The sequence below is a fragment of the Salarias fasciatus genome, unplaced genomic scaffold, assembly GCF_902148845.1.
Source record: "Salarias fasciatus unplaced genomic scaffold, fSalaFa1.1, whole genome shotgun sequence".
Lineage (NCBI taxonomy): Eukaryota > Metazoa > Chordata > Actinopteri > Blenniiformes > Blenniidae > Salarias > Salarias fasciatus.
The window spans coordinates 47,138-65,952 of NW_021941293.1; the positions used below are offsets into that span (position 1 = coordinate 47,138).

Genomic DNA, 18,815 nt, shown 5'->3' on the forward strand with positions numbered 1-18,815 from the left:
GACAGAGGGAACAGGGAACAAACGTGAAAACCGAGAGCTGACGGAGCGAGCCGAGTGCAGCCGATGTGTGACCAGCGCAGAGAGCGCAGGCGCCTCCAGTGCGAACAGCCAAGCGCCGGCGCGGAGACGCGCGCGGCGCGCGCGGCGCCTCCGCTACGCTTCCGCGTCCAGTGCGTTCCCGGCGTCAGGCTCGCGCACCCCCGTGTACTCTGATCTCTGGACACATAGCATGGAAGCATGCTAGTTTAGCCGCTACCGGCTACAGGCTAACAGCCTGCAGGCTGCACATTAATGCTGGTCGACCGTCCCGGACAGTAAAACTTATAATCAGCTCGATTGGCTGATATTTCCTGCAGAAGCTCCTCATGCTGTTTTATTGAACAGGCCGTATGTTCTGGTGTTGTGTTTGTTTCTATCACGCTGCATGTACAGCTCTGAGTCCGTGCTCCGTGTCTTCTTCTCCATTTAGGAGTTGCTGTGTCAGAGTGACAGCGCCATCTGAAGGCCTGGCGGGTGAACTACATCGTTGTGAGTCCTTGTTATGTTGCGTGGATGTAGATATTTCCTGAAGCGATGCTGTATGGACAGGAAACTGAGAAGGAGATTGTAAACAAACAAGTTGGGCTCATTTGTAATTCAGGGACAGGTAGACGTCCAGTTGTGTTCCATTCTCAGCTGCTCAAAACACCACATCACACTGGAAACATCTGGAACCACGGAACATTAATAATTTTCTATAGTCTTCCAGTCATGGGATTATCCCTAAAGCCCACAGAGAAGACATTTACATTACCAGCAGAGTTCTGTCGGATTTGGACGTCTGTTGCTGTGAAAGTTAGGATACATAGATATGTTTTGTACCCTAATCTTGATAAATGTAATAGCATTTCAAGAAAATTGACCCCATTTAATGAGAAATAAAATAATGTTTGCACCACCTGAGCCCACAGTAAACTGTCATAAATTTAATTCAGTACAATAAAAAGCTGTGATTAAATGCCCCCCCAAGTAGATAATTATCGTCCATTTATCGTTATCGAGGTGAACTGCTTAATATTATCGTGATATTGATTTGAGGCCATATCGCCCAGCTCTCGTAAGTGATTTAAACCATAATGCATAAGAGCACAATGTGAATAATTTCAGTTAATTTTCTTGTGCTCTTTTGCATTATGGTTATGCAAGTTTTTTTTTCTCTTTTAGATCAAAACTGAACTGAGGAACAGGCTGCAAGCGGAGCATCTTGCTGCATGCATGCGCATCAGCATAAATGGACCTGACCCCCGATCCTTTCCGTACCGAAAGGCATTGGAGATCTTTTTCACTAAACCAAGAAAAATACACTGCTCTGACACAAACTGTCAGCTTTGCAACGAGCTTTGTAAGTGGCTTTAAATGGCTATTTTTCCGTCATTTTTTTTATTTCGCTTTTCTTTTTGGTTCTGTTTATCTTAAAGCAGGCTTAAGATGTATCTAGAATAAATAATACATGGTTCATAAACCCGTTTGACTAGGTTATTGTGAATGCACTTATCAAAGACCGCAACGTCCTCCTACACCGCCCGGCCCACCACCACAAGTAAATTCTCAACCTAGGGGAAACACTGATTTGGGGATCTTTGCAACACTTCAGAATTGTCCTTGCACAGGTTATTAGGCCAGTTTTTAATATTCCAAAGATATACTCAACAAAAATATAAACACAACACTTTTGTTTTTGCTCCCATTTTTCATGAGATGGACTCAAAGATCTAAAATTCATTCCAGATACACAATATTACCATTTTTTGTTCACAAGTCTGTCTAAATGTTTGATAGTGAGCACTTCTGCTTTGCTGAGATAATCCGTCCCACCTCACAGGTGTGCCACATCAAGATGCTGATCTGACATCATGATTAGTGCCCAGGTGTGCCTTATACTGCCCACAATAAAAGGTCACTCTGAAATGTACAGTTTTGTCTCACAGCATAATGCCACAGATGTCGCAAGCATTGAGGGAGCGTGCAACTGGCATGCTGACAGCAGGAATGTCAACCAGATCTGTTGCTCGTGCACTGAATGTTCATTTCTCCACCATAAGCCGTCTCCAAAGGCGTTGCAGAGAATATGGCAGTATATCCAACCGGCCTCACAACCGCAGACCACGTGTAACCACACCAGCCCAATGGACAATTTTCACATAGGAACAGCTCTCAGACAGCCGTGAACCGGCTCTCGACGTTCACTTAAAGGTCTTATGTTCTGCTTTTTTCACTTTGTGAGTTTCTTAAAGTAGTATGTAGGGATGTGTGAGTACCGATACCAGGTATCGTATCGGGCCGATACTGGCCTTATTTCAAAGTATCGGGTACTCTTGAAGGCTACCGATACCAGCTGCCGATACTCGAGGCAAGAAAATCCCACGCGTAGTAAGCCCTTCTCACCAGCAGATGGCGGTAGTGCAACCGAATGGGATGCAAGCTGCCCTTGAAAATGAAAGAGGAAGAAACCCTCCTCTTGCTGAGCTGCACTGCAGCAGGCTGACTTCTCCATGAGCGTCTCATCCAGAGCAGAGACAACAGGAATGAATCCAGAACGGCTGCTCGTCTCACCAAAACTTCGCCGATGTGGAAATTCTTTTATATAAGCGAAAATGAGCCAAGCTTTTGTTGAGTAATTATATAGTATTCTTCATATTATGTTTATCTAGTATTCATTACATTGTGTTATTTAGTATTATTCATATTATGCATGTTTTTGTTTAGAGTGTTCATTATATTATGTCGCTTAGTATTTTTCATATTATTCATGTCTTTGTTTAGGTATAGTGTGTGGAAAAAGATGTATTCTTCTATTTTTTCCTGCCTTAGTCTGTCTCTCTTTTTATTTTTTTCCCTGCTTGGTTTTTCTATTTTTACCGCATCTACTTGGCAGCCTGCCAGAAGCAGAGGCCACCTCGTCTGAGGTTGTGTTCGAAACCGCGTACTTACCTACTACTCATACTAACTTATTGAGTATGCAGTGCGTTTACACTGGCAGTATGCGATTTTGAGTATGCGAGAAGTTCCCGGATGCATACTGCATTTGCCAGAAATGTTGAGCAGACATCGTGAGTTCACTACTCATACTGAAATTACCCAAGATGCAACGCGACAGACATTTGAATAAACTTTATTCAGTTCACAATAGGGGTGGGACTAGACACAAATTTCACGGGACGAGATGTCTCGCGAGATTGAGTCCACGAGATCGAGACGACACGAGACCGGGGGGGGGGTGTTGGTGTTGAGGTGTGGGGGGCAGCGCGGTACTCACATGCAGCGTCGGAGCATGGAGTGTCGGGTCGGAGTGCCCCTTGTACGGCCACGTTGCCCTCCGCTCTACACTGCGCCCGAGGCGGCCGCCTAGTTCCCCAATTCCCATTCAAATCGCGGCGCACAGACGACGCCATGACTGCATTTGCACTTCATGCCACTAGGTGCGCTGTTTGCGTGTTCAACCTTATTTTACACAGACACCACAGAGGAAGAAGGGCGCCGCAGCCGCTGCAGGCTCTCTCTGCATGCTGTTAGAAAAAGAGTGTGAGCCGGTAAGACGTGGTAAAATGTTCATTGATGCGATGCACTGTTTTTTCAATAAAAGAGAAGAACTGAATGACCGTTTCCGCACATTTTCTTTACGTCGTATCAATTAAACTGTATCACAAGTAGTTTGTGGACTCAAAAGACCAAGATTCCTTGCAGATAGAACATGCGCAGAACAGTATTTCATGTCCTTTTCGACCGGGGTTTTAAATATGAATATGAGCACATTCAGGGTTTTGCACGTGTTTATATGGCTGTGCGCCATGTAATGTATTATTCCGTCAATATTCCAGTTAATAAAGAGTTTTTGCCTTTATATAAACGTACTTAATCTCGCGGCATTCGATCTCACGAGATCTCGTGACACGAGATCTCGTCCCATCCCTAGTTCACGACTGTTTCTTCATGATGTACATTTATCAAGCTGAGTATGGTTCTAGATATAATCTTCCCTCCATTGTTTGTGCTCGTAGGTATGTTATGTTATGAGATTTCTGATTGGATTGACACTGATTAAAAATAGTAACAAAAAAAAAACACATCTGACAACAAGTCCATGTTGAAAGCTACCATGATGCACCGAAGACGGCGAGCCGATCTTTGTTAAAGAGCCGAAAAAACTCTCTGTCGGTAAAGCATTATAATTGGCATCATAACTGGTCCGTTGACGGGACACCGGTCCAAACGGCGATGTTAAGCGAGATATATTGCTGAAAGATTGCCTTCTTGTTTTCAAAGTAAAAGCACAGATTTATCACTGAGGTTTTTTTTGCATGAGAAAGGGAAAGGGGTGGTTTATTTTGGTGAAAATAACCGGAAGTGCGTTGCTCACTGCGGCTAGCTTGAATTTCGCAGAATTCATCTGAACAAAATCATAAACGCTGGTATTCGGACAAATAAACGACACACTCGGGCTCTAAACCACCCCTTTGTCGCCTAATTTAAAAACAAATCTCGAAGTTATACATTTGAAGAGTTTAGAGCTAAAGTGAAATCAGCTTTAGCAGATCGATTTCTGCTCATGGAAGAAGTGCAATGCATTGTGGGTTATTATGTAGTATGCTGTAGTGTAAACGCTTCAAATACTGTTTGATGGATTGAGTAAGCAGGATGCAGGATGGATAGTATGAGTATGTAAGGATGTAGTAGACAGTATGCGGTTTCGAACACAGCCTGAGTTTTTATTTTTTCACAGATGGGACCCACGTGACCAGTGGTGCAAAATTTATGGATTGTGGGGAATTACCGAGCACGTATGTGACATGTATAGAGAGTACGCTAAGCAGAAAGAAGACAACACTTGCAGCTGTGCCAGTGTGCAAGTCCCCACTGAGTGATATGTCGTAAAGTTGAGAAAAACCAGACACAGGTGCTCTTCCAGAAACAGTATAAAAGGAGAGAGCTGAAATTGGTCCGTACGTCAGTCTGCTCTGGTCCACCTGGCTGCCGGGAGTTGTAGTAATAAAACTCTCTATTTTGCATTCTGACTCTGACTCCGTCTGATTTTTCCTGGAGGAACCAAGAGTGGATATAATTGAAGATTTTAAGGTTTGTCTGGAAAATATGTTTGTGGGTTTTTTGCATCGCAACTGGCCTAGGATAGCCTCGTAAACCAGAGCCGCCCACTCCTCATCCACATTTGGATTTGGAGTTGAGCGTCTGGATAGGAGCCCATAGAAACTTCTTGCAGCATCACTTCAGCCAATCAGAGCTTCAAAACAAATACGTCATCAAAATGCGTTCGCTTCTCTCAGGGTTAGCATGAGCTCATTAGCTCTAGCTTCCTTCCACACAAAGACACGCGAAAATGCCTTTTTCTGTTAGAAACTCACCAGGCGCAGACTCTTGCTCTTGCTTTATTGTTGTAATTCTTGGTATTTTGGCTATAACTTTACTGATTGCAGCTTTCAGACAATGGTTTAAGTTAAAGTCCGTCATCTCCGATACGCACAGCGATAGCGTCACTTCCGGTTTAGCCACCGGAATTCGCCAAAAAATTTTGAAAAAAAAATAGCGGCAACACTGATTGGCTCAGTCTTTTCGTGGCTGAGTGAAATCCCCTTCTATGGTCTCCGACCCAGACTGAGCTCAACTCCAAAATCCAAATGTGGATGAGGAGTGGGCGGGTCTGGTTTACGAGGCTAGGCCTAGCATAATTTTTAAATAAAAATCCACGACACTTTGCAGAATGCAAGCTCTGCAATGCTAAATTTGCTAGAGGGAGTGCGCGATCTTGTTCATTTATCACTTGTAATTTATTGAAACACCTCAGGGCGAAGCATGTGGACGAGAGTCTGACCAGAGGCTGACGAAGGTGAAGGTGGGCGAACAAACTTATAAACCGTACAATGTTTTTGGACTTCAGAGATCTATATGACGGGACTGAAAAATAGCATAATATAAGCCCTTTAAAAGAGTCGTTCAAACGAAAGACTCGTTCATTAGACTTCACAGCTCCAAATGTTATATTATGGAAAGAACCTGGAGGCAGAGCAGAGAGTTTCACTCAGCTCTCTCCATGTTGTTCTTTACGGACACATTACCATTGAACACTGATTCTCCAGGATCTGGTTTGCATCTCCTCCTCATTACAATCTCGGATGTCATATACGTAGACGCCCCATTCACGCTGCTGAGAATTGGAGCCGACGTGCCAGCTGGCGGCCATCTTGCCGCGGTGGACCTCACTTCCAAAGCAGACTGAAAAATTTTAAGTTTCACAATAGAAGTGATCATAAACTGATCAGTTTTCAACTTCTCTTTTAGTTTATTATAAACATCATACATGGAGGACACACAGACATAAACAGAATGAAATGAACTCATAAACTGTTCAGGCTGATTGAGACTTGTATTGAGAGAATTGGTTTAAGGATGTATATTGTACTTGATTGTTACTGATATTATGATTGTGTGATTCTGATCCTCATCATTATTATATTGCTTTGTTATATCAATTATTATCACAGTTATGATATCGTTATTATATTTACATTTTATAACTATTAGGATTATTATTGCTATTATAATATTTTAATCATCACAGTATTGCTGTTTCCATATTAATTATCATACTATATTTTATTTTGATTCATACTTAGTTTCAACATGATAAATATCAAAAACAGTAAAGCCACAGATGCAACATCTGTCTCATTAAAACAATATGCATATCTACAAACTGCTATAAACTACCATACAAAATACTGGTTTATTGATGACGTTTTGTTCTGGCCATGGCGTCCATCATCAGAGTCTGTCATCCAGATTCTTCTGATCTTCCTCCAATCTTCTTCTCAGCATCTTCTTTTGGTCAGGTTTAACATCCACTGAAGTCAGCCACCTCTGGGAAAAATATAAACTGCAATTTTTACAAATTTAACCCCCCAAAAAAAAAAACAGAGTAATTAAATATCTTAAAGCTCAAAATGTATCAGAATGAATAATGGGATGATTTCATGTCAGCTTTTAGATCAATAAATTTCATGGCTTGTTACAAAACATGATCAGTAGGACTAAACAATTTGTGTATTTAATGTATTTTAGCTTAAATAGGGTCTCAAGGTAGTTATTTCTCCAGTAAGCAGCCGTAGGCAGCAGTAACATGTTAATAATGTGAAGTGAGCTGTGTTTAATGTGAAGAACCTGGAGGCAGAGTGAAGGAATTCAGTCTGCCCCATCTGGGTTTATTTCTCTATTTAACAAGCAGCTCTCTCCATGTTATTCTTTACTAACTCTTTACCAGTGAAAAGTGATTCTTCAGTATCTGGTTTAATTAGAACATCCATAAGAGAGACAAAAAAAAATCTGGCATTTTTTCCAGTTATTTTATGTTGGATTTTGTTTTTAAAACATCCAAACACCCTGTGTCATAGCCACATGTGTGACGTTTTAAACAAATCAAACCGTTTGGAAATCAGTGGAAAATTCAGTGAATAATTCCACTTTAAGATGAAAGAAAGGCTCTTACCTCTGTACAATGCTGCTCCAGTCCACGTGGTAAGATGGCAGCCTCTCCACCCTCAACGTGGTTTTCACTTTGATGGTGATGTCTATGACTAGAATATTTATTCCACTTGTATTGTATTTGGATAGTGAAACCATATCCACACTATGTCATGGCTGCACATGTGACGTTTTTAACTAAACAGATCGTTTGGAAATCTGTTGAAGACTGAGTGAATAATTTTACTTCAGTTGAGAATGAAGGAGAACTTTACCTCTATCGACTATCATGCACTGCAGCCAGCCTGATCATCGTTATGTGTGGCATTAAAGTTCTTCCTGCTCCTTCAAGCTTTCCTTCAGTGCATTCATTGTACTCAGCAGTTCATCTCTTCCTCTCTCTCTCAGTCACACACACACGAACCAAGCTGCAGAACATGTCAACATCACTCATGTCGTTTCTCCACTGAACTTCAGTGATTTCTGTCCCTTTAATAACATTATATGGAGATCCAATAATGTCGAAAATATAGCGGGATAAAGACGTCAGAAAAAGCTCCATACCTTGTGTATTTCGGCTCCAAAAGAGCATCAGCATCAGCATCAGCAGGTTGAAAGTCGGAGCAAAACGATTAAGAGGAATGTGATGACTGAAAAGGTCCATAACGGACAGAGAGCAGAATGCGCCTTCTTCGCACCTGCTGTCTGATGTTGTGCTGAAAACAGACTGCCTGGCTGCCTGGAGCGCAGTGTGTGAAGAGCAGTGGGCCCGTGGGAGAAGAGTGCATTATTCAAATAGTGAGCGACTACCAGGTGCTTTCCTCGGGCTTGTCTTGGGCGCATAACAAGCGCGCGCAGGTCTGTCCCCACGTCGACCACGAGGTGTAGGGGAAAAAAAAAAGTGTGTGTGTGTGTGTGTGTGTGTCATTACAAGCTTGTCTATACGTCAGAACAGACAATCATTAGCATAAATCGATAAATCGAAATATCTCGAAACACCTGTCATATGATGAAGTCGTAGACATGTTTCCTGCTATGAAGGCAAGACAAGTCAGGCAGTACACCCAAAAAAAGGAATGGTAAAAAACAACCCAACTGGTTTATTTTTTAACCCAACACTTAATCAATATTGGACCAGCCCAACAGTAGTTATTTTTACCCAACAAAATGGGTTGGTCTTTTTAACCCAGCAGATGGATTCACAGATTTAATCCAATCATTGGGTCAAATCAGTTTTAGTCCGGGTCGATTCTACCATATGATTGAGTTGAATATTGTGCTCAATTTTAACCCAAATGTTGCATCAAATTAATTTCAGCCCTCGGTCAATTTTACCATATATATATTGGTTGAATGTGCCCAAATTCTGGGTCAAATTAACTACAATTCTGTGTTAATTCAACTAAAAACATTGGTTTAGGCTTCCAAAAATTTTGATTCATAGATAAATTAAATTAATACAAATGACAGATCCCCCTTCTCAGCCTCACTGGTAGTGTCCAACGGAAGGGACAGTCTCTTACAGCTGGTACCAGCTTGGCCACAGGAGTTGCTGGAAGGTGCCACAATCCAAGGACCAACTACCTTCGGGGCTCCACTCCAGGGGTCTCCCGGAGTAGGGGCGTCTCCCTCAGCCTTTGTCTCTCCCATGACGACCACAAGGCAATGGTGCTATTTTACCCATAGCTGGGGGGTTGCGACATGCAGACAGGGGGAGACAGGAGTTGAACCAAGAACCTCCCGATAGTAAGACGACTGCGCTCCTCGCTAAACCACAGCCATCAAGCTCTCACAAAAATCAAGCACCCGCTCAGAGGCCATGGAACTAATGTCACGGACACCACGGACTGAGCGAGATGCACTTAATAGTGACATTTAACCACAAAAACAATACTCTGCATTGAATGACTTCAGTTTGATTTTCATAACAGAACGAAATCTTTGAAATAATTTCTGAAACGGATCAGAAGCCACAATATGAACCACAAAAACAAAACAAAAAACAAAAATGTACAGAAAGAAGAGATCTCTCTATTGTAATTTACACAATGCTTCTCTAGAGACAAATATACTCTTTACCCTCAAAGTTTCCACTCGGTTTATGGATATGAGGTGCAGTTTTTTCGTTTCTACTTGCCTTCCAACTGAGTTCTTTGCAGAGGTGTCACTCAGCAGCTGTTCTTTCCCCACCAACGATAAAGCGACTGTTTCTGTGATGGTATATGGAAAATATGATATATCAGCAATGTCACTGTCTGTCACCTCAACCCACCCACCATCACACATCCCACTCACTCACTGTCGCACATGGAAGGTCGTGACACTCGATGCACTGCATTCTTGTCCCTTCAAGGAGGACCGAAGCATTAAAAAAAATAATGTACAGAATGCATCAACTGCTGAAAATAATTTTTTGTAGTGATCTTGTCTTCATGAATGGTACATTTATCCATTTTAAGAACTAAATTGTACACAATTAGAAAAAACATAAACAAAACAATATTATCTTTTACAATTTAATGTGGACTTTTTTTAAGTTTAGTAGCTCTCCAACATTTTCAGTCTGTAAAAGTTACTAAATCTGGTGGAGAAACTTCACTGAAATACTTTCACAAGATTTGCCTCAAACTAATCAGGGTTTCCCAAGAAAACAGGAAATACAAATAAAAGAAAATATATCACATTCACATATGATATATCTATATGTTGACATACATGATATATGTATGAGATATATGAGAGTAGCATAGAGTTATTAATCTCAAACTGGGAAATTCCAGTGCTGCAACAGCATCCGTAAAATCAAACCAAAAAATAAAAAAAGTACCGTATACAGAATTTAATCAGAAAATTATATACAATGAAGACTACATACACATATAGTCATACATATATGCATACCCATATACACACTGATATATGTATAGATACTTATACACACATATATATATATATATATATATATATATATATATATATATATATATATATATATATATATATACGAGGGTGGACCCAAAAGTTCCCGGACTGTAGTTATAACTTTTTATTTTTTAATCTTCGCAATTATTTGAAACTGTCACCTTCAAAATACTCTCCTTTGGCTTGAATACAACGCTTCACCCGAGATTTTCACTGTTCAGAAGAGTCGCCATGACCGTGCGTAACTGTGCCGGAAAGATAGAACTTCGATTTTCCCTCCCCCGTCTGTATGCCTGTCTTACCTTTCCGCTGCCGCTCCAGTTTCATCTTTGACAACAAAAAGCCGTCGCCTGGGGCCAGATCAGGTGAATATGGCGGTGGGGAGGCTGGCTGGTCACGGTTTTAGTCCAAAAATATGCTTTACGCACAACATTTGGTGCTATTTCTGTGCGTAACGGGGCGTCCTGTGGTCTGCTGTCTGTTATGATGCGGCCATTTCCGGGTGCCTTCGTCTCCCTGCTTCTAATAACCGCCTGAGGATCATCTGTCTGGATCTCTACAATACTCCCATCAGTTCTGCAATGTCATCAAAAGTCCTGCGTGGACCTACCAGGACGTCTTCTTCAGTTTTTGTGACGTTTTCCTCTGTTCTGGAAGTGGATCGTTGTCCTCTGCGTGCCTGGTCTCCGTGATGTAATCTGATTACTCTTAGAGGGCCCAAACCACTCAGACACCCTAAGAATCCTTCTTAAAGAATGTCTGCAACATGGTGAGTGTTTCTGCCGCTGTTTTCCCAATAAAAAACAAAATGTTTTGACAGAGCGCATATCCGTGGATATCCGCCATCTTGAAAAATCGAAGAGCGGGGTGTCACTCTGTCAACATAAACAGTGACTGTCAGCTGACCGCTTCACGGGGGAAGACCAAACCTGGCACAGTTATGCATGAGGCTATCCTGTAGCGACATCTAGCGGCCAAAGTCGGAAATTCATTGTATTTTTTTATTAATAGAATCAGTCCGGAAACTTTTGGGTCCCCCCTCGTATATATATATATATATATATATATATATATATATATATATATATATATATATATATATATATATATATATATATATATATATATATATATATATATATATATACACACCTGCACATACACACATACACAATGAGCACAAACCAAGGAGTAAAAGATTAAAGTCCGAGTTAACCAAAATCAGCCATTTTCTTCTAAACACCTTAAATAAGTCATAAATGTGTTTTTTTTACAATATATAAAAGCCATTCCTCCATTTATGATTTAATTTTGGAGGTAGACTTCACAGACTTTCTTCACCGCTTCTGTGTTCCGGATTTAATGGGCGGGTCAGAAACCCGCCCCACGGATACTGAGCGATATAAAAACATCTAGCGTATTAGCATCGGTGGTTTTCCCGCTAGCTTTCGAGTCTCGGATAGCATCTCGTACGACAGTTTGCAGCTAGCTAACCAGTCAGCCAGTCAGCTAACCAGGCATGTCACCTCCACGTCGCTCCTGCATCTTCCCTGGTCTGCCACAGTGTGCAGGGTAACGATACCGTGAGCTAAATACACCCGCGCGGCCCGCCTCGCGGGTATCCCTCGTCCCCGGGGGGCATTGGCCCACTCCGGCCCCGCCACCGCGCCGCGAGGCGCGGCCGGGTCAGGGAGACCTTCTTCCCGGGGGTCGTGGGGGTTCCTCCGCGGCGCGGTGTCCGACGCCTCCGCGGAAGGCGGGTCGGTTTCGGAGGGGGTCGGGTTGGCGGTGGCGACTCTGGATGCGCGCCGGGCCCTTCCCGCGGATCTCCCCCGCCGCGGACCCACGGCTCCCCCGCCCGGAGCCGCGGGTCGACTCGGCTGGCGCCTGGCAGCTGGCTTTTGGTGCGGACCTGGGGAATCAGCCTGTTTAATTAAAACAAATAAATGACCATTCTGATGGAGACTGTGAGGAACGAGGCTGAGCACTCAGCATCTGACTCAGATTCAGTTTGGGCTCTGATGGCTCAAATTGGTAGTATATAGGGCTGGGTCCATCTCGGACCCAGCTGGAGGCGGCTCCCCTCCCGCTGTGGGCGTCACTCCAGCGCTTCCAGCTGACACGCCCCCAGCGTTTCACAGCAGAGAGAAGTGCTGGTTTTTACATGATTTTGAGACCTTATTTTATATACTTGGCATTTTTTTTAATCATTCAAATTTGGCTCAGTGGTTAATGACACATGTTTATGCAGTGTGACAAACTCATAACACAAATTTATTTCTGCTTAACTCGGACTTTAAATATATGAGAAATGTGCTGAAAAAATGAGATATGTGCTGAGTAGGATGTAAAGACAAATAAAGAATGTTTAGATAATAAATATGGGTGCGATCCAGAGAAATGGACCTATGCAACACACCATTGTGAGTTTCCTCCATCAACCAGGTCTTAGTTATTGTACAGAGTGACGGCCTGTGGCAGGAATGGTTTCTTGTCCTTTTTACAGCAGAGCTGTAACAGTCTGTTGGAGAAGAAGCTCCGCTGTCTGTGCAGTGTGTGGTGGAGAGGGTGGTCACGATAACAGTTTGTTCAGTGTCCTAATCTCCACCACAGCCTCCACAGTGCCCAGTCTGCAGCCGATCATGGAGCTAGATTTCCTGATCAGTTTATGAGTCTATTAGAATCGCCGGCTCCAATGCTGCTCCCCCAGCAAACCACAGTGAAGAAGAGAACACTGGCCTCCACAGACTGGTAGAACATCTCCAACATCTTGCTGCGCATGTTGAAGGATCTCAGGTTCCTGAGGAAGTAGATTCTGCTCATCCTCTTCCTGTACAGCGTTGGTGTTTTCACACCCAGGTACTTGTAGTCCTCCACCTCCTCCACATCCTCTCCCAGTATGCACAGTGGCTGTGAAGGCTTACTCTTCTTTCTGAAGTCGATCACCATCTCTCTGGTTTCGATGACGTTAAGCCTCAGGTAATTGTATCGACGGACACAAACGACGGACAAACTGCAGTCTGCCTCTCAGGTGTTCAGTAATCCAGGAGACAATGGGGGGGTTGACACAGGGACCAGGCAGGACGTCTTCCGCAGCACCGGAACTCTCTCCTGACTCAGGCTCAGGTTGTAGAGGTGTTGGATGAGGGGTAAATATGGGGGTGGGAGTGTATGGGGGCCTGATGCGCAGGGGAGAGCATCGGCTGTGAGCTGAACCTGTTGAAGAAATGATTGAGCTCGTTGGCTCTCCAGGCTGCCTGATGGTTGCCTGCATGTTCACACTCAGCAGTAACTTGCATGTCGGATCATATGAGCAGAGTTTGGGGCCAAGGCGCAATACCCAGCTTAACATTGCAGTATGCAGGACTGGTGGGTTGAGATCGATACATTCTCTGTCACCTCCCACTGCACAGCTGAGCAGTGGGTGAAGTGACGCTCCAACTTAAACATTTCCATTTGTTGATTTTGATGAACTTTCTACATTGCAAACTTAATTTTGTGATCAAATAATGTTCATTACATAGACTTAGTTTTGCTTGCAATTTAAACTCAGAATTCATTGTTGATGGCTTTAAAACAAATTTCAATTGTTACAACTGAATAAACTTGGCTTGGCATATTGAGTTTTGCCAATATTGAAATCACAATTTTAAGTTTTCCCTCCTACATGTTGTATCTTGTTCTATTTTTTAGGAACACAAATATTTAAGAGTCAGAAGATAAGTTTCAGTCGCTGTACTAGAGTTTTCTTTATGCGACGAACACAAAATTCAAACCGGTGCATGCATCGACCATATAAAAAGTGGACAAAGCATGTGACTCCAACATGAAGCCTGCCTGGAAGTTTTAAAAACTTGCAATATCACAGTGTCCACCAGGGGCTGGCTCCAAAAAGGCTGTGAGTCCATAGACTCCAATTCAAAATGAAGCATCAATGAAACTGATCAGCTGAGTTTCTACAGTTCAGAGTTGTTTTTTTCATGGCATTTCATCGTCCAGAACAGAGGACCATCTGAAAATATATTAATATTGAATTTTATATAGAGCGTTAAGTTTTCATAATGAGGGGGCGTGGCTACTTGATTGACAGGTCTGGTCTAGACCCTTCCAGCGCTTTCAGGAGATTTGCATTAAGGAGCTGACATTAAGTTCTCTTATAATTGTTATTTTCCACAGTTACTCAGTTTGTTGACTAGTTTTCATTAATTGTTGATTCATTGTAACCTTCACTAGTTCCTGGATTAACTACTCAAAAAGACCCTCAAAAGATTCTGTTATCCAGTTATTTGCATGTATATATATTAACAGTAAATAAAATGTGTTGTGTTCCCCCCAAAACAAATAATTTTTTTCTGAGTTGTTGTGAGGAGCTTCCTGGGTAAGAATCAGCCACCATCAGAACCACAGCAAGCACGGTTCTTCAATTCTTCCACTCCTTCATCTTCTACCTCTGCACAGCAACAAAAGGAGCAACCACAAAGTGACACCGAGCAGCTCGCTGCACCAGAGCGATTCTTTCCCCGAAGACAATGGAAAGTGGTAGCTATCTGGACAATTCGCATGGGACAAGTTTGCAAATTGTAGAATGTTCAACACTTTGTGATGTGTTGATTTAATTGTGATAGTTTTTTGGTTTTGAGGAACCGAGGACACATTAACATTCTGTAAGCTAATTAATTGCTTTGAATCACCCATCACCGGGTTTGCAAGTTAATCTTGGATACTGAATGGTGATGCTTAATCCTACACCATCACGCCAAAATGTCACATGCTGGTCTTGGTCCCCTGGAGCCCGGGCCCTGTGGCTGCTGGGGGTCCTGGCCAGGCCTTCCTCTGCCCCCTTCTAGACCGGTGTGTGGATGTCTTCCTGGGGTGGTGGCTGGGATCTGGCCTCTGAGATAGGCGCTGGTTGTCTGGTCCCTGAAAGCCTTTCTGACCTGCTTCTGGTCTTCTCAGAGGTCAGAGGCCATATTTTCATGATCACGTTGATCTTTAATCACTCTTCATATTCTGCATGTGGACTCGGTCACCTTGTTGTCTTGTGGTGGGTCAGACTAATGACTATCTGTATTAAGTCACTCCTGATGCCCTGGTTTGTAATTAAATACCTGAATCCTCAGTCTGCAAGTCTCAAGTAACTCCCAGCTATGTTCTCTAACAAAAGTCCATGGGATGCCCTCTGTCATATCTTCATGTAGGTGTAACAGCTGGTCCTCTGGAGTGTCAGTTCCGATTGAAGGCTCATCATATCTTTACACTCTCTTCCTTCTCTCCACTCTTTTTTGTTTGCTTGTTTGTTCACTTGCTTACTTTCCTTCACTCTCTGTCTCTTTTCCTGTCCTTGTCAGGTCCAGAAATATCACGTAGCAGAATTGGAAATTAATAAAAAATAAAGTAAGAAACCATGCCATGAAGAGGAGCTTTATACTTATAAGCTCCTCTTGGAAGAACAAATCGGTCTGGAACATTATAGCAGCCAGACTTCATTCTGCTGCTTTGATACAGGACAGGACAGGTTAAAAAGAAAAAAAGAAAAAAAAACAGTAAAAAAAATCAGCAAAGTAAGGTGGATCAGGTAACGTTACTGCCCTGCACCACTGAATTTGTTTTACTTCTGTGTCGTTATTAAGGTAAAGATTTAATTTGAATGATTATCATTTCATTGAACACAACTGGATATGAGCCAGTCATGATAGATTTACAGACAATACAGTAAAAAATTCTAAAGTAAAAAAAAAAAAAAATTAAGAAAAACAAAAAGAAAACAAAAAGTGACTGTATTGAAGGCATGAATCTCTATCAATTTTTATTTGTGCTATAGTTTCTCATTTCTGTCATTGCAAAGGATACAGTGATGGTTTAGGTCATCTGTCAGGAATTGCTGCGATTTATGCTTTTTAATATGAAGATGGAAACTTGTTTTGGTGTTGTTCTTCTGTGTGGTACCCAGAAATGTATCGGTGAAACTTCATGCAAATGAAAAGTCAAGACTCTAGGACCAGGATATTAACATGTATATAAACATTTATAACCAAACATTTTCCTTTCAAGTAAGAAATATTTTATTTATAATTTATCTTCAAATATGCATGACCACTGAATACTACTTTAAATTGTTCAACAGCAAAAAAAAAGAAAAGAAAAAGAATATAGACCAAAACCTGTTGGCTTCCAGAAACTCCCTTGTGAGACACTGCCCCTTAGTGGTGATCTTAATCTTTACAAGTTTTCTTTTTTAAATTGAGTTTCAGAATGAAACCTTGTCGAAGAATCCAAAAATATATAATGAAATAAAGAAAGTTTTAATTTTAAACCAAGGAATGAAAGGTGCTGAAGGTTTCATGTGACACGTTATTGCAGTCAGCTCTGAATATCCAGTCGCTTTAAACGCTTTAAACTCCTGTTTCACTCCACAGTTCAGCAGCTTGAAGGGAAACGTGAGTTTTTTCCCCTTGTGAGGTATTTCTGTAAATGGGTTTTTTTTTCTCTACATGTGAGCGAATTTGGCAAATCTTCTGCCTCTAAATATTAACAGCTGAACAAGAAGGTATCAGAAACCTTCTCAAAACTGGCCAAGGTAAGTAGTGTTTATTTTTGTAAACCGTATTAGTTGTACTTGATCTTTCATTCTATGCCTTAGGAATGTGAAACGACATTCAAATGGCTTCTATGGATGAAGACAGGATCCATCCCAGTCCATCAAAGGGTCAAACAGAAAGACTAACAACCACACTCCAGAACATTCTCACCAAGAGGACATTTAGCTTCACCAACTGGCCTGAAAAGCGTGTTTTTGAATTGTGGGATGAAAATCAGCACACGCATCGGGGTATCATGCAAACTGAAGTGCTCAGACCTGCAGCTCTGTGCAGGATGCAGTGCAGGTGTTCAGACATCAGTATTTCATGCAGCTGATGAGCTGATTGCAGAAAGATATGGACAGACACTTCTTGACCACGTGTGACTTTTTATTGCGCTGCTTCACATTTCAAAAGGAAGATACTGCCACACATCTATCAGCAAAGAAGACTACAAGTTAGTAAAAAGGATTTGTTTTCTTTCCAAATATTAATCATGTCTTCTTACAAACAAACAAGCAATTCAACAATCTTAAAATACAAAACTCATACATTACCAGTCATATTGATGTAAAAAAGGACCAGCGTCATGCTTTGGATCTTAACATTGCTGTTTTCTCATGTCTGAACAATAATGTTGTGATTCACTGAAGGCTCAGGCTGCATTGGATCGTGTGAGGTGAAGAGATTATGGGTGTCACAAAAGGGTCAAAGTCGTTTTCTCTCCTCGTGTTTCCAAGAGCTGTTTGATCATACCCCCAAAACCAACACTGTGAGGCTGTGTGTGCGTGCGCGCTGCATGCGTGCATGTGTGTGTCAGGTGTATGGCCACATGTCTGAGGAAAAGCCCACATCATCTTAGTGTTCTAACATCTACAAACGCACAACTTCATGCATCGACATCTTGACTTAATCGGTTTATTGTATTAAGGCTCAGTTTTTCACCATAGTAGTTACATCACAGACTTTGATTCGTGTGTGTGTGTGTGTGTGTGCGTGCCTGCTGAGGGGTCATATACAGAATTGAAATCAATAAATAAGAAAAAAAAAAAAAAGAAAGAAAAGCTAACAAAACATCAAGTTCATTAAAGGTCCCAGAGCAATATAACCACTTGCTACAATCTTACATTTGAGAATTTACATTTACAGTTAAGGCACAGAAAAGCATACAGTGGCAACAGTTGACTAAACAAAGCTGGAGTAGAAAGAGTTGTGATAAACTTGAAGGTCGCTTTAAGGCTCAGTACACTTTGCTTTCAGATAGTTTTTTGCAAAGAGGTCCATCTGTTTTACTCAGACACATAAAACTGCTGCTTCTGCCTGTCGTCACTGCATCGGGTCTGTCTGATAAAACCAATCTTTTCTCTGACAATTCACGTGTGTGTTTCAGTAGACAGCGAAATGAGTGAGAACAGCCGTTCCGCTAATTCTGTACACTAGAAGACACCAGATCGGACTTTATGTACAGCTGAATTCGTCCCAAGTTGTTTGTTTCTCTCTGAATTTGAAAGCATGTCGAATCTATTGTGTGTTCTTGCGGGCTGAGGATCTCCTATGATCACACGAGATCAAGCTGAAAGATTTTTTCCACTGCCAGTTCAAGGATGCTTGTTTTCATTGATGAGCACGGTTTCTTTTATTGTCTCGCCTCCAACAATACTTTGTGCTGATGCTGCGCGATCTTTATCGCCCGGACGCCTGTTTGTACAGCACGAAAAGGGAGGATTTGGCCTGAGGTCACTACTATAGTTCATTCTCTGATAGGGCAACATGAGCCCTGTGCTTTTCAACTGACAGCTCATATCA

The 18,815-nt window shown here is 42.0% G+C and overlaps 1 protein-coding gene across 1 annotated transcript in view; it reads right to left on the reverse strand.

The window, feature by feature from the left end:
* Positions 1 to 13,380, reverse strand: part of LOC115384732 (cell adhesion molecule 3-like) — a 30,902-nt gene extending 17,522 nt beyond the window's left edge. The window contains exons 1-3 of the mRNA XM_030086979.1: positions 13,147 to 13,380; positions 12,014 to 12,356; positions 6,157 to 6,264 (exon numbers count right to left, since the gene is read on the reverse strand). Coding sequence (XP_029942839.1) covers positions 6,157 to 6,264; positions 12,014 to 12,356; positions 13,147 to 13,380 — 685 coding nt within the window. The remainder of the gene's footprint in view (positions 1 to 6,156; positions 6,265 to 12,013; positions 12,357 to 13,146) is intronic.
* Between the last annotated feature and the right edge of the window lie 5,435 nt (positions 13,381 to 18,815).